Below are 22,371 nucleotides of genomic sequence, written 5' to 3'. Positions count from 1 at the left end.
AGGATAGTCAAAATCAGCTATTTCATATAATGTAAAAAGCAGTTAATTTGATATTTTGTTTTATTTTTCCAAAACTATGTTGCACCAAAGACTGAAGCATGAAACAATATAATAACTGAGTAACAGCAAGTAACCACGCATTAATGGGCAAACTGCATCTCTCATTCAAGTGGTTAGCCCCACCTAGATCTTGAATTTGCGTTTACTTTTAAACTGCAGGAAAATGTGGCTTCTTTTGGCGCGTTTTAATTCCCGCCACGGCTAGTCTAGCCGGTTACACGCTTTTCTTTATTTTTATTATATGATTGACGTGCGTTTGTATAGTCTATAATGGTTACCATTGGTGGAGACTGCGTGGTGGGCGGAGAACAGAATGACGATAGACCTTGTGGTGGCTACTCCCATTTACTATGGATATATATTTGTCCTTCCCTGCCCTTCCTCAAATTCAAAGAGCCGGTGTCCTAGCAAAACGTGAGGTGCTGTTTTTCTTTTACAATTTGGTTTACTGTTTACAAGTAATTGTACAGTATATCAATAGTCATATTGTATCATTGGGCTACTCGATATTTCAACTCACTGGATACGAACGCGTTTACGTTTAAGGACCAAATAACGAGTCTGCAAGATCCGGATGAGACGAGGATTGGTGCCGCATTTTTTTCCTACAGCAACGTGGGTCACGCGCCAGATATAGTTGAACTGGATCCCACATCGGAATATTTGTAGAATACATCGTCAATTTCGTGGATTACAGGAATGCTGCTGTCTAAATTAAACTCATTCGCTCACATCTCCACCGTTGATATGCCGGCGAAAATCCAGCTTCAAGTTCACCAAGGTTAGATGACGCTTGTCTTGTAAATGGAGGTTCGCTATTAGCTAACGAGTAACATTAATGCTACCTTGCTACTAGGCTACCAATACTGTATTTTCCATTTGACCTAATCTACAGTAACCGTTTCCCTTTCGGGTATTTAAATTATTTGTATTCACACATGTATCATTACACTAACTATGTGGAAGAGTTGTATCAATCGTAAGTTCTTGTATATTTACAGGGAAAGAGAGGGAGCCTTTCGAGAAGCTTTACCAGGTTGGCTCTGTGCTGGGAAGTGGCGGTTTTGGGACGGTGTATTCTGGCACAAGAATTTCAGATGGAGCACTGGTTAGTATTTCTTACATTTTATTGTCAACAGTCGCATTCTTTAAATATATATTGTAAATACAAGTTGGCTAATCAATTCATATCTTTGCATATTTTCTCGTCTCTAATATCAGGTTTAATTGATCTGATCCTTTTTTTTCACACGCAGGTTGCTGTCAAACATGTGGCTAAGGATCGGGTCTCGGAGTGGGGAGAGCTGGTAAGGATGCTTTTGGTTGTGCATTTTAGTTTGAAATCATGTATAGTATGTTGTTGTCCAGGGGACTGTGGATCTGGCTCCATTCGTTCGTCACAAGCGATATCTCAAGACCGCACTGGCACATTTTAATGAAACGGGCGAATGATGCATATTGCCATAGAGATCTGGCATCATACAAAATTAAACTGTGACCCAAGGCGGGAGCTATAGTAATTAACAGAAATGTTGGTCACATGCCATATTAACATTGGCCCGGGGGGAGCTGCATCATTCGTGGGGGATGACATGTTTATTATTGCCTTCCCACTATTGGCGGCAGAAATTAACCAGATTTCAATTTTATTTATTTTATTTTCAGCCAAATGGCTCTCGTGTCCCCATGGAGATTCTACTCATGAAGAAAGTTGGGAATGGAGCTCGGGGCGTGATAAAGATGCTGGACTGGTATGAGCGACTTGACAGCTTTATTATTGTCATGGAACGGCCTGAGAAAGTCAAGGACCTTTTTGATTTCATCACTGAGAAAGGTGCTTTACCAGAGGAGCTGGCAAAGAACTTTTTCTGTCAGGTTCTTGAAGCTGTTCGACATTGCCACAACTGTGGGGTTGTACACAGGGACATCAAAGATGAAAACATCCTCATTGATCTTCAGACGGGCGAAATGAAGCTTATTGACTTCGGATCCGGGGCATTGCTCAAAGACACTGTTTACACCGACTTCGATGGTAAGCATCTTCGTTGATATACTCTAATCATAGTCCGTTTAAGTGGTTAGCTGGATGTGTTGATTTTGGCGCCACCCTTTGGAGGGAAAGTGCATTTTTACAACTCAAAGTTTATAAACATTGTCACATGTCAGGCTCTCCTCCCACACATTCACTCACACACCCTACTGTCACGCTCACTGCTCACTGGCGCTTGACCTCAATAGAAGGCATGCAGTGATTATTTATCAATGTTTAATCAATATAATCACAGATTTATTAAATCAGTCCTTAATGTTTATTTTTTTTGTGTCCATTTTTAAAAGTGTTCTGTGCTAGTATTTCTTCATTGGAATTGAGCACATCTTTGAATTGAACCATTATTGTTATTTCTCTATCAAAAGGCACTAGAGTGTACAGTCCACCTGAATGGATCAAATACCATCGGTACCATGGGCGGTCAGCAACTGTTTGGTCTTTGGGTGTCCTGCTGTATGACATGGTGTGTGGAGATATCCCCTTCGAGCAGGACGAGGAGATTGTACAAGGCCAGGTGCTCTTCAGACGAAGAATCTCCACAGGTGAGCCCCAATAACTGGAACAAAACATCCTAAAACCTAATAAGCTACACCAGTGAAATATATTAGTCATTGGGTGACCAGTCGTAAGCACTGACTAACCATTAACCACATTCTTCTTCCAGAGTGCCAGCAGTTGATCAAGTTGTGCCTGTCCCTGAGGCCTGCTGAGAGGCCATCGTTTGAGGATATCATCAATCACCCATGGATGCAGAGCACAGTGTCCTCAGCAGAGCAGAGCACAGAGATCAGACTGCATAGCATCAGTCATGAGCCTACTGCGTTCACCACCGTGGTGGCCCAATGACTGTATCACTGCACTGACCGAGACTAGTAGAACACAGAGGACTGACGTGGCTGTACACCAAAGACAATATGGACTATACAGAAGGAAGTTACATTTTTATTTAAATATCTCCCCCTTTCTCTTGTGGCCAGACCCCACCTGTTCATTCTCCTTTTGGACTTAATGAAAACGTAACATCCTTAATGGCTACTTAATTGGACACTAATATCAAAAGCTATTCTCACCCCTACGAAGGACTTGCTCTGTAATATTGGCTGTGGTGTGAGAGTATGTACACCAGAAAGGATGAAGTCCATCCCTATTCATGTGATTTGTTCTGCTGAAGGCATGAACAAGTGGACAGTCTTTGTTACATAACTAGCTAGCTACCAACCAGCCATTGTACTCTGCCCCGCCTCACTGATGAGTGGGTGTCACAGGAAGCAAAGAGGAGAAAATTGAAGTGCCTTTGTTGTGTCAGATTGTTGGGGACCCTGGAAATACTTGAATTTCATGAAGCCAACATATCACTTTTTTCTTTTTTACTTTACAAGGTTTTATTTCCTGCTTTCGTCTTATAGGACTAGATCAGTAAAGCCTTTGCCATTTTCCAATACCGACAGCAGCCAGAGAACCTCCTATAGTACACACAAACCTGTGCAAACAAAAACCGGAAGACTTACCTCACTTTCCTGCATCCCCCTCCAAGCTTTTAACGCCTGTCTACATGAATGCACACAGTAATGCAAAGCGCCACACTAAAATACTAAATGTTTTTTTGTTCGGGTAAACATGTCTATCTTTCACCTCACAGGCTAGGAATAAGGCTATTGTGAATAATATTTGTGTGATTTTTCTCACTCGAGCTGTGTGGAATTATTTATTTATTTATAGAGAATTTCGGCTGTATATTTCATTCCACAGTTGTTGAAGGGCCCACAGATTATTTAAATGTATTTTGACCATATTTATGGCTTGAAATCATCTGAGCAGATGTTTGTGTATGTATATATATATATGTGTGTGTGTGTGTAAATAACCTTCAAAGCACTTCCATTTTAATGTATGTTGAAAGTCTACTGATGGTGACTTAGTTATTTGTCTGCTGTTGATTTGGATGAATTGACAATGTTCTGAGTAAGCAAGTATGTGTCATACATCAACATTGTTTTCACCTCTTGTTGCATGATTGCAGCTTAGTTTGTTTTGTTTTCATCCAAATTAGAATTGTAAATTATATGAACTATTTTTATACGATTTCAATAAATATTTTTTTAACCTTGACTTTTGGCCCACTTTACTTCAGGAGCCTGATATTTCAACTACAAACACAAGTGAAAAAAATAGCTTAAAACCAAATCCTGTTTCAGGTGTGAATTAGATTGACGTGAATGAATAACAAGAGAAGTTGCCACCACTGCTCCACACCTGCTCAGAGTTCACATAGCTCAACTCTTTCGTGTGTAAGAAGTGGGGTGTAGACCATTACCATATGTCAAAGTTGGCAAGGACAAAAGCTGATGAACATGCGCACATCCAGGTACTTTCTGGAGTTGTAGGTGAACCACACCTGTCATATATTTATATAGTCTAAAAGTTCATTTCTGGAATTTCTTTCCTTAATGTGTTTTAGTCAATCAGTTGTGTTGTGACAAGGTAGGGGTGGTATACAGAAGATAGCCCTATTTGGTCTATATTACCAAGTCTATATTATGGCAATAACAGCTCAAATAAGCAAATAGTCCTGTAAGACATGAAGGTCAGTCAATACGGAAAATGTAAAGAACTTTGGAAGTTCCTTCAAGTGCAGAAACCATCAAGAGCTATGATGAAACTGGCTCTCATGAGGACCGCCACAGGAATGGAAAACCCAGAGTTACCTCTGCTGTAGAGTTCATTAGAGTTACCAGCCTCAGAAATTACAGCCCAAATAAACTCTTCACAGATTTCAAGTAACAGACACATCTCAACAACTGCATTATGTAGTATGTAATTGCATTATGTAGTAATCTATGTGTAGATTGTCTATCCTGTTTGTGTGTTTATGTAATTCTGTGTGATTATTTAGTTATTTAATTAAATAATTAAGCCAATTTGTGTATCGCTGATTCATCATGGAGACTAGGGTTTATGCAGATTTATAGGATTATGCGACATTCAGAATGAGACTGATATGTGGTAAAAATACATTAATAAGTGACTTATCTATAGATATGAATATACCTTACAAGAGTTTAATTCGGGAGATAGTAACTCGTTAAATAAGTTTTCCCGTGGTGCTCCAGATTACTACTTAATTAATTGTTATATGATTAATTTAATTGCATAATAATTGAACGTGGTATGTAATTATTTTATAGAATAACAGTCAAACACATTAATGATAGTCAAGGCACGACACCATCCCATATGGTTTGGGCTTGGTGGGACTATTAATGACCCAACACACCTCCAGGCTGTGTAAGGGCTATTTGACCAAGAAGGAGAGTGATGGAGAGCTGCATCAGATGGCCTGGCCTCCACAATCCCCCGACCTCAACCAAATTGAGATGGTTTGGGATGAGTCGGACCGCAGAGTGAAGGAAAAGCAGCCAACAAGTGCTCATCATATGTGGGAACTCCTTCAAGACTGTTGGAAAAGCATTCCAGGTGAAGCTGGTTGAGAGAATGCCAAGAGTGTGCAAAACTGTCATCAAGGCAAAGGGTGGCTATTTGAAGAACCTCAAATATGAAATATATGTTTAACACTTTTTTGGTTACTACATGATTCCATGTATTATTTCATAGTTTTGATGTCTTCACTATTATGTAGAAATTTGTAAAAAATAAAGAAAAACCATTGAATGAGTAGGTGTTCTAAAACTTTTGACCGGCAGTGTATATTACAGTAAATATTGATCACATTTCATGTCTATGATCATATATTTTGATACATTGAATGTTAATATTGTGAACCTATGTTATATATTTTTACCTCCTGTTTCAGGAAGTGATGTCACTGAGTACCGCCCCTATATATAGGACCTTTCACCCCCACCTGGGATATGGATGCCTGATGAAGACCTAAGGGTCGAAACGTTGTTATAAATAAAATCAAACGGGAGCATGAGCAGCAGTGTGCAAAGTTGACAAGGAGACATGGTCCAGATTTCATTAGTCTCTTTATAAGTCAAGCTAAAAAACTTTGATTTATGTTCTTAAGGGTTTATCTAGAAAGCAGGTTACGTTTAATAAAAGGAGATTATGCCACGGGGGTCCTGGCCTCAGTCTGCAAATCTGTTATCACAACTTTACAAACATCATCTCAGAAGGCAGAGTAGATGCATCTACGAAGGTCTAGTAATCCATATCTGTAGCGTTCGCATTTTGTATTTCAGTAGAGACAACATAGAGGTAGACAATTTTGTCACAAATTTTGGTGGTTTGTTTAGTAAGTATTCAAATACACCTACGTAGCCAGGCATGCCCTCATCTTAATTCCTTGAGCAGAGATGGCCCAGCATGTGGTCCTCTGCCCTGCCCCTTCTCCAGACCCCAGCTTTGCCGACCTGGCCCCTCCTCTCTCCCCACCCGCCATGGGGGTCACGCTCCCCAAGCCTCTGTAATCCTCTGCCTATCCTAGCTCACTATACCTTATTGGCTTATGCATGCTTCAGTATATGTCCAAAGCCCAGCTAGAGGACCTGTATGACCATGTGGGCTGGGTATTACTGTAAATGAACACTGTATTGTGGTTTTTAAGCCATTGCACTTTGGTTTATCTCACTGACATATTTCTCAACACTTGTCTAACCCTCTATCTGTATGCATCCTCTACCTGGAAAACATTTGCCTGTAGTAGAGATATCATCAAAACCACAGAACATTTCCTTTAGATGGCATAATTATATAAGTTCTGAGAATCTGGGGGTGTACTACAATTGACATGTGGGTGGCTGCTTTGAATATTAACATCATACAGCAAGGCAATGTATTTTTAACTCCAACAAAGTCTATAATGTAAAATATGATACACAAACATGGAAACTTGGAATCTCTGCCATGAAACCTTTCATCTTGCCACCATTTTAGTTTTCCCCCATAAAGTGCTACTGTCTGCCTTGTGATGGGACTGATAGAACTCAGTCAATGAAGGAGCCTACTCATTCCCTGAACTGAGGAAGGGAAAATCATGCAAACTTGTTTTACAATGAGAGTCAAATAAGGGTGTTCTATTTGCATGGATGGAGAATCGATGACTCATTCACTCCTCACATATGGAGCTCCTTTGAATGGGGGAAATATGCATTTTGGATTGAGTCATCACAATAGCAGGACAAAGCCAATCTACAGTGAGGGACTGTTTGAGAATAAAATAACCCAATTTTCTCTCAGGTTGATTGTTTCTGTAAGTATATACTGTGCAATGTAAACTTTTCCAAAATATGTTAACAAAATTATCATTGTACCATATTCATACATACAGTGCATTTAGAAAGTATTCAGACCCCTTGACTTTTCCACATTGTGCTACAGCCTTTTTTCTAAAATGGATTAAATCGATTTTGTTTCTTCAATCTACACACAATACCTCATAATGTACAGCTATTTTCAGGTCTCTCCAGAGATGTTTGATTGGGTTCAAGTCCGGACTCTGGTTGGGCCACTCAAGGACATTCAGAGACTTGTCCCGAAGCCACTCCTGCATTGTCTTGGCTGTGTGCTTAGGGTCGTTGTCCTGTTGGAAGATGAACCTCCGCCCCAGTCTGAGGTACTGAATGCTCTGGAGCAGGTTTTCATCAAGGATTTCTCTGTACTTTGCTCTGTTCAACTTTCCCTCAATTCTGACTAGTCTCCCAGTCTCTGCCGGTGAAACACATCACCACAGAATGATGCTGCCACCACCATGCTTTACCGCAGGGATGGTGCCAGGTTTCCTCCAGACGAGACACTTGGCTTTCAGGCCAAAGAGCTCAATCTTGGTTTCATCAGACCAGAAAATCTTGTTTTTCATGGTCTGAGAGTCTTTAGGTGCCTTTTGGTAAACTCCAAGCGAGCTGTCATGTACCTTTTACTGAGGAGTGGCTTCCATCTGGCCACTCTACCATAAAGGCCTGATTGGTGAAGGGCTGCAGAAATGGTTGTCCTTCTGGAAGGTTCTCACATCTCCACAGAGGAACTCTGGAGCTCTGTCAGAGTGACCATTGGGTTCTTGGTCACCTCCCTGTCCAAGGCCCTTCTACCGTAATTGCTAAGTTTGGCCGGGCGACCAGCTCTAGGAAGAGTCTTGGTGGTTCCAAACTTCTTCCATTTCAGAACGATGGAGCCCACTGTGTTCTTGGGGACCTTCAGTGCTGCAGAAATGTTTTTTGGTACACTTCCCCAGATCTGTAGTTCAACAAAATCCTGTCTCGGAGCTCTATGGACAATTCCTTCGACCTCACGGCTTGGTTTTTGCTCTGACATGCACTGTCGACTGTGGAACCTTATATAGTCAGGTGTGTGCCTTTTCAAATCATGTCCAATCAATTGAATTTACCACAGGTGGACTCTAATCAAGTTGTAGAAACATCTCAAGGAGGATCCATGGAAACAGGATGCACCTGAGCGCCCGAGTCTCATAGCAGAGGCTCTGAGTACTTACAGTTGAAGTCGGAAGTTTACATACACTTAGGTTGCCCAAGGAAGCGAAGGTAACCTAACTGAATGATTACCGCCCTGTGGCACTCATGTCGGTAGCCATGAAGTGCTTTGAAAGGCTGGTAATGGCTCACATCAACAGCATCCTCCCGGACACCCTAGACCCACTCTAATTCGCATACCGCTCCAACAGATCCACAGATGACGCAATCTCAATCACACTCCACACTGCCCTTTTTCACCTGGATAAAAGGAACACCTACAGTTGAAGTCAGAAGTTTACATACACTTAGGTTGGAGTCATTAAAACTAGTTTTTCAACCACTCCACAAATATCTTGTTAACAAACCATAGTTTTGGCAAGTCGGTTAGGACATCTACTTTGTGCATGACACAAGTAATTTTTCCAACAATTGTTTACAGATTATTTCACTTATAATTCACTGAATCACAATTCCAGTGGGTCAGAAGTTTACATACACTAAGTTGAATGTGCCTTTAAACAGCAAATGATGTCATGGCTTTAGAAGCTTCTGATAGGCTAATTGACATAATTGGAGGTGTACCTGTGGATGTATTTCAAGGCCTACCTTCAAACTTAGTGCGTCTTTGCTTGACATCATGGAAAATCCAAAGAAATCAGCCAAGACCTCTGGAAAAATATTGTAGACCTCCACAAGTCTGCTTCATCCTTTGGAGCAATTTCCAAACGCGTGAAGGTACCACATTAATCTGTACAAACAATAGTACGCAAATACACTGCACAAAAATATAAAGGGAACACTAAAAGAACACATCCTAGATCTGAATGAACGAAATATTCTTATTAAATACTTTTTTCTTTACATAGCTGAATGTGCTGACAACAAAATCACACAAAAATTATCAATGGAAATCAAATTTATCAACCCATGGAGGTTTTGGAGTCACACTCAAAATTAAAGTGGAAAACCACACTACAGGCTGATCCAACTTTGAGGTAATGTCCTTAAAACAAGTCAAAATGAGGCTCAGTAGTGTGTGTGGCCTCCACGTGCCTGTATGATCCCCCCCCCCCCACAATGCCTGGGCATGCTCCTGATGAGGTGGCGGATGGTCTCCTGAGGGATCTCCTCCCAGACCTGGACTAAAGCATCCTCCAACTCCTAGACAGTCTGTGGTGCAACGTGGCGTTGGTGGATGGAGCGAGACATGATGTCCCAGATGTGCTCAATTGGTTTCAGGTCTGGGGAACGGGCGGGCCAGTCCATAGCATCAATGCCTTCCTCTTGCAGGAACTGCTGACACACTCCAGCCACATGAGGTCTAGCATTGTCTTGCATTAGGAGGAACCAAGGGCCAACCGCACCAGCATATGGTCTCACAAGGGGACTGAGGATCTCATCTCGGTACCTAATGGCAGTCAGGCTACCTCTGGCGCGCACATGGAGGGCTGTGCGGCCCCCCAAAGAAATGCCACCCCACACCATGACTGACCCACCGCCAAACCGGTCATGCTGGAGGAAGTTGCAGGCAGCAGAACGTTCTCTACGGCGTCTCCAGACTCACGTCTGTCACATGTGCTCAGTGTGAACCTGTTTTCATCTGTGAAGAGCACAGGGCGCCAGTGGCGAATTTGCCAATCTTGGTGTTCTCCGGCAAATGCCAAACGTCCTGCACGGTGTTGGGCTGTAAGCAAAACCCCCACCTGTGGACGTCGGGCCCTCATATCACCCTCATGGAGTCTGTTTCTGACCGTTTGAGCAGACACATGCACATTTGTGGCCTGCTGGAGGTCATTTTGCAGGGCTCTGGCAGTGCTCCTACTGCTCCTCCTTGCACAAAGGCGGAGGTAGCGGTCCTGCTGCTGGGTTGTTGCCCTCCTACGGCCTTCTCCACATCTCCTGATGTACTGGCCTGTCTCCTGGTAGCGCCTCCATGCTCTGGACACAACGCTGACAGACACAGCAAACCTTCTTGCCACAGCTCACATTGATGTGCCATCCTGGATGAGCTGCACTACCTGAGCCACTTGTGTGGGTTGTAGACTCTGTCTCATGCTACCACTAGAGTGAAAGCGCCGCCAGCATTCAAAAGTGACCAAAACATCAGCCAGGAAGCATAGGAACTGAGAAGTGGTCTGTGGTCACCACCTGCAGAACCACTCCTTTATTGGGGGTGTCTTGCTAATTGCCTATAATTTCTACCTGTTGTCTACTCCATTTGCACAACAGCATGTGAAATTTATTGTCAATTAGTGTTGATTCCTAAGTGGACAGTTTGATTTCACAGAAGTGTGATTGACTTGGAGATACATTGTGTTGTTTAAGCATTCCCTTTATTTTTTTGAGCAGTGTATAAACACCATGGGACCACGCAGCCATCATACCGCTAAGGAAGGAGACGCGTTCTGTCTCCTAGAGATAAACGTGCTTTGGTGCGAAAAGTGCAAATCAATCTTAGAACAACAGCAAAGGACCTTGTGAAGATGCTGGAGGAAACCGGTACAAAATAATCTATATCCATAGTAAAACAAGTCATATACCAACGTAACCTGAAAGGCCACTCAGCAAGGAAGAAGCCAGTGCTCCGAAACCGCCATAAAAAAAGCCAGACTACTGTTTGCAACTGCACATGGGGACAAAGATCGTACTTTTTGGAGAAATGTCCTCTGGTCTGATGAAACAAAAATAGAACTGTTTGGCCATCGTTGTGTTTGGAGGAAAAAGGGGGAGGCTTGCAAGCCGAACAACACCATCCCAACCATGAAGCATGGGGGTGGCAGTATCATGTTGTGGGTGTGCTTTGCTTTGCTGCAGGAGGGACTGGTGCACTTTACAAAAAAGATGGCATCATGAGGACGGAAAATTAAGTGGATATATTGAAGCAACATCTCAAGACATCAGTTGAAGCTTGGTTGCAAATGGGTCTTCCAAAGGGACAATGACCCCAAGCATACTTCCAAAGTTGTGGCAAATTAAATTATATCTGTAGAACTCTGACCATTGTTTATGGCTGATTATTTGCAGCTACTACAGGAGGTTGGTGGCACCATAATCAAGGAGAATGGGCTCGTGGAAATGGCTGGAGCGGAATTGGTGGAATGGTATCAAATACATCCATTCCATTCACTCGTTTCCAGCCATTATTATGAGCCGTCCTCCTCTCAGCAGCCTCCACTGCCTTCTACATGCTCATTCCTGTATACCACTCCCTGCAAAACAGTTATTGGGAAACAGAGAGAAACTCCAGCTGTTGCAGGAACTCCCGCCTCCCAAATCTTTCTCAAGAACTTCTTCTGAAGAACTCAAGAAACACGCATATATACCATATTTCCAAACACAGGCAACAATCCAAAATTGATAGTCATAATATGGCCTGACGAGTCCTGGCTGTCAATTGTTTTGGACATCATACACAACATGAACACCCCTGTATAATTAGCTGCTTAACATTTACTTTAAGGGATGTGCTTTCACAAGGTATGTTTTTATGCTGCCCAAAACATTTTTTCACACACACACACACACACACACACACACACACACACACACACACACACACACACACACACACACACACACACACACACACACACACACACACACACACACACACACACACACACACACACACCGCACTGAGGGGGTGGGTGTCATTCCGATTGGAGCACAGTGCTCTGTAAGGTCAGTGTGATCCGTCTCTCCCTGTATAGCAGGGTGTTATACTAGTCAGTGATCCTGGTCCTCATCACTGCCTGCGTGTGTGGCCTGGATCTCAAATACCCTCTGCAAAGCATCTGCTCTTAAAAAAAACATTCAAAACTGTTTCCCACCATAAGTGTATCAAATGCTGCAATTTTTATTTGGCTCACATCTCATGCTTTACTCTCCTCTGTGAATGTTAGATATAATCAACTGTACCGCAGAGTTTCTAGCTGCACTTGTTCAAGGCATGGCAGTTGTTCTCACATTTTTGTGAATGAGTCAGACAGACTAATTAGAGAGGGCGGACAACTATCCCAGCTATCCACCCCAGCACTTTCACATCTGTGACGGATCAAATGGTTGGCCAGCCAGCCACCCTCCTACTGCAACAAGCCAGTACATGGGAGAGCTGTCTGAGAGGAAGGCTGGCTATAGTGTGGGAGATGACTAAGTCAATGTTTGCCTACAGCATGCCTCAGAGGTTTCCAAGGCAGGAATGAAATGTCTCAGGGTGACCCTGACTCCTTGGGGCTGGCGCTACCTGCAGTGTCCCCATCTCCGCCTGCGGGGAGTGCTGCATTCCTGCTGCCTGACTCACAGCTCCACACATTGTGTTGGCCAGATTGGCTATTAAGGGAAAGGTCAGCTTTCTCTCTCAAGCAAACAGGCAAACAGGATGACATGGAGCGCAGGGCAGAGGGGGGCGTGGTGACCAGACCACAAGCAGATTCCTGTCACTCCCCTTCTGAGGCAGAGGGAGGGAAACACACATCAATAGTCTGAATGGCAATTGTCAGCATGAGCCTGTTGACTCAACCCTTGGACTCATCCATTTGTAAATAACACTGTTTATATACAAGAGGAGATGTTATTGACGGGTTGTCTTGTCTTTTAGATCTTTGTTTATGTACAATTGCTTTGGAAACCTCACTGAGGGCTCTATTCAATCTCTATCATGGAAGTTCAGAGTTACAGAGGTTAAAGGTAATGTTCTCGCTTTAGCGGAGACCACGTTCACGGTGAAGGCTGCATATGCCGGCTCAATCAGAAATGACCTTTACATTTCTATTGTGCAATCTGTAACACTTCAGCAATATAGATTGAATAGAGTCCTGAGAGAGTCTTCAGAGTTATGAATGACAGTGAACTCCTAAGCTGTATGAACATGACGTTTAGAACGGCTTTTGGTGGCATGCTGGACACATCAGCAAAACACCATATTGAACCCTAGAATAGTCTTTGTTGGAAGGAAGGCCTGCTGGGGCTGGATTCAGTCCGTATCGTGGAAGATCCGCATTAAAACATATAGGTCATTTCATATTGAGCCGACATACGCAGCATTTACTGTGAACCCAGTCTTTGCCAACGTGGGAACATTGCCTTTAAATGTGTATCGAGCCACAACGTGGATCTTCCGCCATGGTTCTGCAATACGGATTGAATCCAGCCACTACTACACACAGAAACAAATATGGATATCAAATCCAACTTTACTGTGCTACAATCAGAGGAGACCAGTGGGAGGAGCTATATGAGGACTTATTGTAATGGCTGGAATGGAATCAATGGAATGGTATTAACCACATCAAACACATGAACACAATGTGTTTGACTCCATTATATTGATCCCATTCCAGCCATTAGAATGAGCCTGTACTCCTGTAGCTCCTCCTACCAGCTTCCTCTGGCTACAATTGTTTACGGCATTCTACCTCACTATTCTCTCTTCCTCTCTCTCTGTTGAAATATTTGTCATAGTCATCCCCATAACCACCCCCATGCATTCCCATCAACCCCTCCCACGAATTTCCCGTAAACTAGTGCATCACTCACTTCCTCATTCCTGTGAGAGTAGTTGCGGAGATGCTGATGTGTCAATACTTGCTTCTGCTTGTTGATTTCCATTTGTGGTTTTCACAGTCAAGCTAACATGTACTTTGTCATACAATTACATGGCTATTTATGATAAGTACCATGTATGCAAAGTCTTCCAAGGAATGTGCCCCTGTAACTGAATTCTTAGGCTTTTTGAGAGTTTCATTCAAGTCTTTTATTACTCATTAAGATAGTGGAAGAGGAAGTTGGGGTTAGGACAGTTCCAATTTACAATAATGAAGAACTTAAAAGTTGACAACAGGAATTGAACCTTGACTCGTGTGGCTGTAACACATTTGTTCCTCTGAGGCTACAGCCTACCTCCAGAACACATTCAGGTCAATGGTAGTGTGATGGGCCGGATGGGTTCCTGTCTGTCTTTCTCCTTTCAGCCAGCCGCTCCAGTCGTTAGGACAGGATGTTATCACACTGGGATGACTGAGAAAAAGGAGTGAAGCACGCTGGCACAGACCTTTGTCTCCAGGGGGATGCAACCATATTATCTGCACTTAACAGATCTACTCTAAAGGTCCTCTGCCAAATCACTGGCATGAACACGTGGACAAGGAAATGTGCTAGTGTCAGGGGGAAAACACACAATAAAGGGAGATAACGTAGTAACAGCGCTTTGAAGCTAAAGAAAAAGAGACATCCACATCCCTTGGTGTTCTAGTTGCTCTGTTGTCGGTACTGGACTTTACACCCATGACAGAGCCCTGTGTGTAGACTGTGGGGGAGGTTCCCTGAAGTGTTCTTTATTGACATGCTGACAACTGGCATTACTGACAAGACTGGTGGCCTTTCTTCAAAAATCAATCAACATATTAGGAAACACTAACATTCCCAATATGCATTTGTTTTCAGGAAAGGGAGTAAACTGGGCATATTGGCAAATGCAAACGGCTGATTCTGATTCAGCCCATTGCAACACATCATCCTAAACTCCACTTCAATTGTAATGTGTGTAACGTGTATGCTCCTCTCAAACTTCTCCCAAACTCTTGACGGAACTTTTTTCTATTTAAAAATGTAATTAAATCCACAGTAACAGTGAAACTACACTGTCAATTGTCGGCAACTTTTCACTCACGATTCTGACAGACTGTATAGTTCTGTATAGTTCTCTCTATTCTGTAGTGTAACCAAGTGTAGTGACCACTCTATCCTACGGCTGAAGGAGGAGTGTTTCTGAGGGCAGCTGCTCTGCCTCCATCTGGTCTTCCCTCAGGTTAGGAAGCTGTTTGTGATGAACGGCAGCCACTGGACTGGGATGAGGAGCATGGTGGAGGAGCTTGGACGGAGGGGACACAGGGTGGTGGTGGTGATTTCAGGGGTAGCAGCAGGGGGCCTTTGCAGCACTACATCACCTTGACCTCCCTGTGTGGCATTACTACCAAACCCTGACCGTGCTTAGTGACTACATCCAGCATGCCTGTAACAAACCTCCTATATAACAAGAAGCTGATGCAAACTGATCCCTTTTAGCCTGTTGGTGTCATCGTTGGAGACTCTCTCTTCATCCATAACTTCCCCCTGTGTGGTGTAGAGTTTGAGGCCAGCCAGTGCCCATTCCCTGCCTCCTATGTCCCCTTACACTACACAGACCACATGACCTTGAGACAGAAGAGTGTCAACTTCCTGTTGGCCCTGCTTGAGCCTGTCTTGCAGATACCTGTACTCAGGAGTCAATGCCATCGCCTCAGATGTCCTACAGAGGGAGACGACTATTCCACAGCTGATGAGCAAGACATCGATTTGGTTCATGCACTTTGATTTCTCACCGCCAGCTGAGAAAGCTCAACAGTTCTTTGATGTCTTCCGGCAGGTTCTTCAACGAGTTGTGTGGAGATACATCGGAGCTGTGCCTGAAAATCCTCCAGAGAATGTCAAGGTGATGAGCTGGCTCCCCCAGAACGATCTATTGGGCCATCCCACCGTCAAGGCCTTCATCACACATGGAGGGATCCACATGGGATCCACGAGGGGATCTGCAATGGTGTGCCCATGGTGATGATGCCCTTTTTTGGTGACCAGTGTGGCATCGTGCAGCGCATGGCAGCACAAGGCATGGGAAAAGTCCTCAGTATTAATGATGTGAACTCAGACAAAATTCTGAAGGCCCCCTTAATAAGATAATCAATGGCAAAACGTACAAGGAGTAGATTAGGAAGCTTTGGGCCGTGCATAAGAACTGTCCTGTTAATCCCTTTAACCTGGCGATCTTCTGGACTGAGTTTATTAAGAGGCACAAAGGAGCAGGTCATGTGAGGGCAGCGGCCCATCAGTTGAACTGGATTCAGTACCCCTGCCTGGATCTCTACACCCTGCTCATCATCTTAGTTATAACTGTTGCCATGGCAACTGTGTTTCCACCACTGCTGCTTTAAGAGGAATCAGTAAATGCACTGTAGCCTAGTAGGGTTTTCTCTAAGGTGTGTAAATAAAATAACATAGGTAGGTTAAATGAAAGTAACGCCTGACAGAAGTTTGCTGTGTGAAAACACACTTTATTTTCAAAAGACGGTGTAGAATAAAAAATGAGGTGATTCGTAGTAAACACATTTGATTTGACAGTTTATTTTTTACAGTCTATGGACAAAACAGAGTGGTGTAGGGATTGCAGCAGGAAAGTGAGTCAGGCAGGAAAGCTACTCCGAGTCCTGTCTCAGTGCTGTTGTCCTTCCCTGTTCTCTCATGCAGAGCTGGAGCACTGTGACCCACTTCCACTCTGTCATGACCCACTTCCTGTCATTCCTTCCTGACCTGGCGCCTCTGTCTGCAGTCTCTGCCACTCTCACCACAGTGCCCAGCTATCTGGGCCACTTGTGTAACCAGCTTGTTAACTCCAATAGTTTGCTTTAAGTCCGTGATCAGAGTTGAAGGCTAATCCACTACAACCATTCTCTCAAGCGTTCTCAACTACCTTTGCCAATAATTTGTCCAAGAATGTGAGCACACTGGCAAGGAAACAAACAGTGGAGTCATTCATGGAGAAAATAGGTACAATTCTTTGTCAGCTTTTGGGAGTCATGCGGAGCCATTTCTGAGAATGGAAACCTATGACCAAAAACTGTCTGCTTAGTGATCACTGGAATAATACATATCCTGACCCCTAGAGCAACTTTTGTCGGGAACAAACACAGTTCATTTTCCACTGCTGCAGTCCAGGAAGTAAAGTGGAATACAGCCAGAGCCTTGCGGGAAATGCAGCCCATTGGGAGTGACCTGTGTGTCCGTCTGTTTGATGACCCAACTCCTGGAATGTGTGGCACCGAGCGAACAATAACAAAGAGCTCTGATGACAGCAGGATAAAACACACAGGCAGAGTAGACAACAGCACTGCCAGGGACAGAGAGGGCGAGATAACATCCAGGTCAAATTGGCTGTTGTGTGTGTTTGTTTCTTAAAGGATAGTCAATCTGGCCCCATTGTCTCCTCAGAGAGTTGGTAGATCATGAACAAAGAAGGGAATGGCTAAACATAGGCTCCCTTGTAAGGATCCGTATTGAGACCATACATGAGTATTTTGATGGCTAATACAACAGTTGCATATCTCAAGTATATTGGAATCGTTTTCAAAAACGATCCACTCACTGATAAGCACAGTGTTATGCCCACTGTTTGACCTCTGCAAAAGGACCAAATGAGAATGATGAGAGATACTGGTTTTTCATAATCATTCTGAAAAACCTTTGACATTTTATTTTTTGAAAACTCCAAGAAATATCCAAAGAGTTAGATATAGGACTCGAGACGGATGAAACCTGTTTTGGCATGGAAATTGCCATTGAGGGCTTCCACCATTTTAAAGTAGTCAACTGGGTGGGACTTCCTATGGGTGAAGGAAGAATCACATGATTCCATCTGGGTCATCAGGAGGGATCAGCTAATTAATTAATTCCGTGGCAGTAAATTGCCAACCTTGGCTTAATACCTGCTCAAACACACTAGGTGGCAGTATGCACCCTTTTCAGTTTGTTTGCCAACTCAACCGTTGCCGCCTGCTATAAACCACCTTCGGCCCCCAGCTGTGCCCTGGACACCATATGCAAATTGTATGCCCCCCATCTATCTTCTGAGCTCATGCTGTTAGGTGACCTAAACTGGGACATGCTTAACACCCCGGCCATCCTGCAATCTAAGCTTGATGCCCTCAATCTCACACAAATTATCAATGAACCCACCAGATACAACCCCAAATCCGTAAACACGGGCACCCTCATAGATATTGCCTTAACCAACCTTCCCTCCAAATACACCTGTCTTCATCCAGGATCTCAGTGATCACTGCCTCATTGCCTGCGTCCGTAATGGTCAAGCGACCACCCCTCATCACTGTCAAACGCTCCCTAAAACACATCAGCGAGCAGGCCTTTCTAATCGACCTGGCCCGGGTATCCTGGAAGGATATTGACCTCATTCCATCAGTAGAGGATACCTGGTTATTCTTTAAAAGTGCCTCACCATCTTAAATAAGCATGCCCCATTCAAAACATCTAGAACCAGGAACAGATATAGCCCTTGGTTCACTCTAGACCTGACTACCCTTGACCAGCACAAAAACATCCTATGGCGTAGTGCATTAGCATCAAATAGCCCACGCGATATGCAACTTTTCAGGGAAGTTAGGAACCAATATATATCCAGGCAGTTAGGAAAGCAAAGGCTAGCTTTTTCTAACAGAAATTTGCATCCTGTAGCACTAACTCCAAAAAGTTCTGGGAGACAGTAAAGTCCATGGAGAGTAAAAGCACCTCCTGCCAGCTGCCCACTGCACTGAGGCTAGGAAACACTGTCACCACCGATAAATCCGCAATAATTGAGAATTTTAATAAGCCTTTTTCTATGGCTGGCCATGCTTTCCAACTGGCTACCCCTACCCTGGTCAACAGCCCTGCACCCCTGACAGCAACTTGCCCAAGCCTCCCCACTTCACCCAAATCCAGATAGCTGAAAAGATCAGCTACTACTTCAACATGGAGATTGCCTCAATAGCACTGCCTGTGTGCTGATGTCTTTATCATTCTCTACGGAAATATCTTACCGTTTACTGTCACCTAGTGTTCAAACTAAGGAACTGCATTTTATACATGCTAATACCATTCTCCATGTTTGAGAAATAGCAGTTATTGTGATATACTTTCCAAATCAATGACCCATGTTTGAACTCATCATAATTCTACATTATTAAACTTGGTTGATCCCTGCCAGTCATTTGAATAAGTTGCGAAGAAATCAACAGCAAAGTGCTAATGAAACTGATGATTATTTCTACTTTTCTCGCTTGGTCCGATTCCTGCATTTCATTAGATCTGTAGATCTGCTATTCACTTAATCTGTACCGTCAGACAGGCTATGTGAACAATTCCACATCAAATTCAACATAACAGCACATACATCCTACAGACATGATGGGCATAGATGGATGACAGACATTACACTCATCCTTGGATAGTATGGACCCATTGGCTTCATCTATAGACTAGTATCTAAATACACTAGTATCATAAAGGACAGTGTCGGTCAGACAAAGAGAGGGTTGTCTTGGACTGTTACTCCAGCAGCCACACCTCCATCAGAGCGCTCATCACTCTTGGTCCTCAGCACAATGTGACTGCTCCTATGAGAATTCAAATCCAGACATCAGTGCAAACACAAATAACACTGCTGTGGAAAATTCTGCCACCACAACACCATCCAGAACATTTCTCTATCAGTCAATTAATAATATTGTGACAAAAATATGCATGTCTGTCTGTGTGTATACATGACATAAGCTCCAAATGTGCCCAGTTCACATATGCAAGTGCTGAGTTTTAGCAGAGTTCCCCGTTCCAGGATGTAGTTGTGCACAGGCTGGATCTTGTCCATCCAGACGTAAGCTGCCCTCTATATGTCATCTTTCACACCCTTCAGTGTCTGAAAGATCTCAGCTCCGTAGATGTGATTGCCTACAGGAGGAGGAATTCTACACATCAGCAGACAGGCCAGAGCATGATGGTGTCAGGGGTCACGAGAAACTAGGTGCATTCGTTTTACCTCGCCTGGGACATAGAGTGGGTAGAGTTTGTACATTGTAGACAATTCCAATGATCTTAAAGTGATATCTCAGCTCACACAGGGCACCAGGCAACCTTGAGTTAATGTACCCATTGTAAGAAGAAAGAAAGAGCTGAGGTCCTCTTACCTCCCACTTTCCCTCTGTGGCTTCAGGACAAACTGGTCTGGTTTTGCAAAAGCCATAGACAGTCTTGTCACCTTCTGGTCCCTGTTGTGACCAAGTAAAGTCATTGAAAAATAAATGAAACTATTTACAACGACATTGTAAAGAGAAGAGGTAATATGTAAACACTTAGCCAGGTTCTCTTACCATGTCTAGAGTATACAGCCCAGCAAATGTGGCCCGGATCTGATCCACAACATCAGGTTCACCAGGAAAGAACCTCTCCAGAACACCCGGTCTGGCCAGTTCCTGTTGGATCTTCTTGCCAACCAGGTGGGTACTGATATCTGGACACTTCACAGCCAGAGAGCGCTCCATCATGAGGCGAGCCTCCCAGCTCTACACAGAATCATACAGGGAAGATTATTACTGCTGAATCAAAGGGCCAAATCCAATCCAACAGTATCATCATCATAGATAGAGGAACTGGGAAGTGGTCTGTGAGTTTAATGGGTACATACATTACAGTCAATGATACACTGACTACTGAGAAAGGTTTAAATAAAATTAAATAAATGCTGTAAGCCCTTTATTTAACCAGGCAGGTCAGTTAACAAATTCTTACTTACAATGACGACCAACCGGGGAACAGTGGGGCAGAATGACAGATTTTTACCTTGTCAGTTTAGGGATTCGATCCAGCAACCTTTCAGTTACTGGCCCAACACTCTGACCACGAGGCTAACTGCCACCACAGGTGAGGTACAATGACAGGATGTTACCATCTAACCTGTTCTGTGTAGTTCTGAGGAATGCACCTATAGCGGAAATATACAATAGCAACCTCTTCCATCTCTGCAGAGAGAATGAGTTTGACTTGCTTAAATGCAAACAAACTTCACGTCAGTAACATAATTACATGTTTGTTAGAAATCTAACAATCCATCTGGTCACAAAAAGTTACTATAGCACGTACACAAATAGCCTCGTTTCCATCAAGGAATCCCATCTTCGATACATCGTCAAACCGTCTTCATATAACAGGAATTTGTCTGCAAAAAAAACATTTTGCAGTCAATATGTGGACATTCATGACTTCATTGTGCGAGAACAGATAATAATTCACTTGACTAATAAGCACCAAGGAATCCAAGCAAACTTACCTGTTCCATAGCTCATTCTCAATATATCTATGGCCAAAAATGCTTCAACCAGAAACAGGACCACTGCCCTGCAGTGAATGAAAGTTAGATAGTTAACCTTGCCAGTTGGAGCATGAATCATTTACATTTGAAGTGATGTGAAAACCTTATGACACCCACCTCTCCGAGCCGTAGAGGTCCCAAGCTTTAGCTAGTCCCTTTGCCAGACTTGCAGAAGGGTTGTCATCTAGGACATGCTTGCTTTCATCCAGCTGACCAGGCCTCTTCAGAATGTGCCTAATGATGAAATAATAATAGGCCTTATTTTGAAAAATATACTCCACAGGGATTATTTAAAGAAATAACTTGATAACTAGTTGTGTGAACATCCCGGTGGACGTCTGGTGTGCGTGCAGAAACACGGTGTTGATCTCGATCTGTTTCAGGGAGCTATTCTGGTCCAGCATGTTGTCTGAGCGATTCAGATCCAAAACTATGGACATTTTTCAGAAAGTAGTGTGAACATCCTATCTTAATTGTTCCTAAATTAGATGAATACAAATGTTCTTAATATCTGGTATATAGTTCATTAATATTTAAATAGAACTACAACACCCTAGCTGGGTCCTCCCCAGTGAAAAGTGGTGGAATTGCCCTGTCGCCCTTTTCTGCAGTAAACGACCTAGTGACCTCATGTTATTCATATTTTTCATAATTAATAAACATTATTTCAAAAACCAACCGAAAAGCCAAGTGTTTTTATGTCAAGCAGTTTTGTTGTATTTCTATCTTCTGTGATGTATATAAACTGTAATATTGGGATGCAAACTCAAAATAATAATACATTTTAACTCTATCTGACATGGTACAGGTGTATTTTTTTTAAACCCATAACCATGTGTGTGAGGTGTATACTTTTGTTTCAAGACTACCCAGAAACACTGTGTGAC

General features: G+C 43.2%; 1 protein-coding gene and 2 pseudogenes across 1 annotated transcript; 2 read left to right on the top strand and 1 right to left on the bottom strand.

The window, feature by feature from the left end:
- The first annotated feature begins 437 nt into the window (after window positions 1-437).
- Window positions 438-4,219, top strand: LOC112216028 (serine/threonine-protein kinase pim-1). Its single transcript, XM_024375618.2, has 6 exons — window positions 438-841; window positions 1,062-1,168; window positions 1,317-1,367; window positions 1,726-2,092; window positions 2,476-2,652; window positions 2,775-4,219. Exons 1-6 carry the CDS (start codon window positions 760-762, stop codon window positions 2,954-2,956), a joined length of 966 nt encoding a protein of 321 aa, XP_024231386.1. The 5' UTR covers window positions 438-759; the 3' UTR covers window positions 2,957-4,219.
- A 2,207-nt stretch (window positions 4,220-6,426) lies between these two features.
- Window positions 6,427-16,502, top strand: LOC112215202 (annotated as a pseudogene).
- A 2,607-nt stretch (window positions 16,503-19,109) lies between these two features.
- LOC112215201 lies at window positions 19,110-21,924 on the bottom strand (annotated as a pseudogene).
- Window positions 21,925-22,371: the final 447 nt, after the last annotated feature.

Source organism: Oncorhynchus tshawytscha, linkage group LG16 (assembly GCF_018296145.1).
Source record: "Oncorhynchus tshawytscha isolate Ot180627B linkage group LG16, Otsh_v2.0, whole genome shotgun sequence".
NCBI lineage: Eukaryota > Metazoa > Chordata > Actinopteri > Salmoniformes > Salmonidae > Oncorhynchus > Oncorhynchus tshawytscha.
This window is presented reverse-complemented; position numbering and strand designations above follow the sequence as displayed.

Coding starts and splice junctions, on each gene's coding strand:
- LOC112216028 (XM_024375618.2), top strand. CDS start 760: ATGCTGCTGTCTAAATTAAACTCATTCGCTCACATCTCCACCGTTGAT. Junction 1,368..1,725: donor TCTCGGAGTGGGGAGAGCTG/GTAAGGATGCTT, acceptor TTTTATTTTCAG/CCAAATGGCTCTCGTGTCCC. Junction 2,653..2,774: donor CAGACGAAGAATCTCCACAG/GTGAGCCCCAAT, acceptor TTCTTCTTCCAG/AGTGCCAGCAGTTGATCAAG.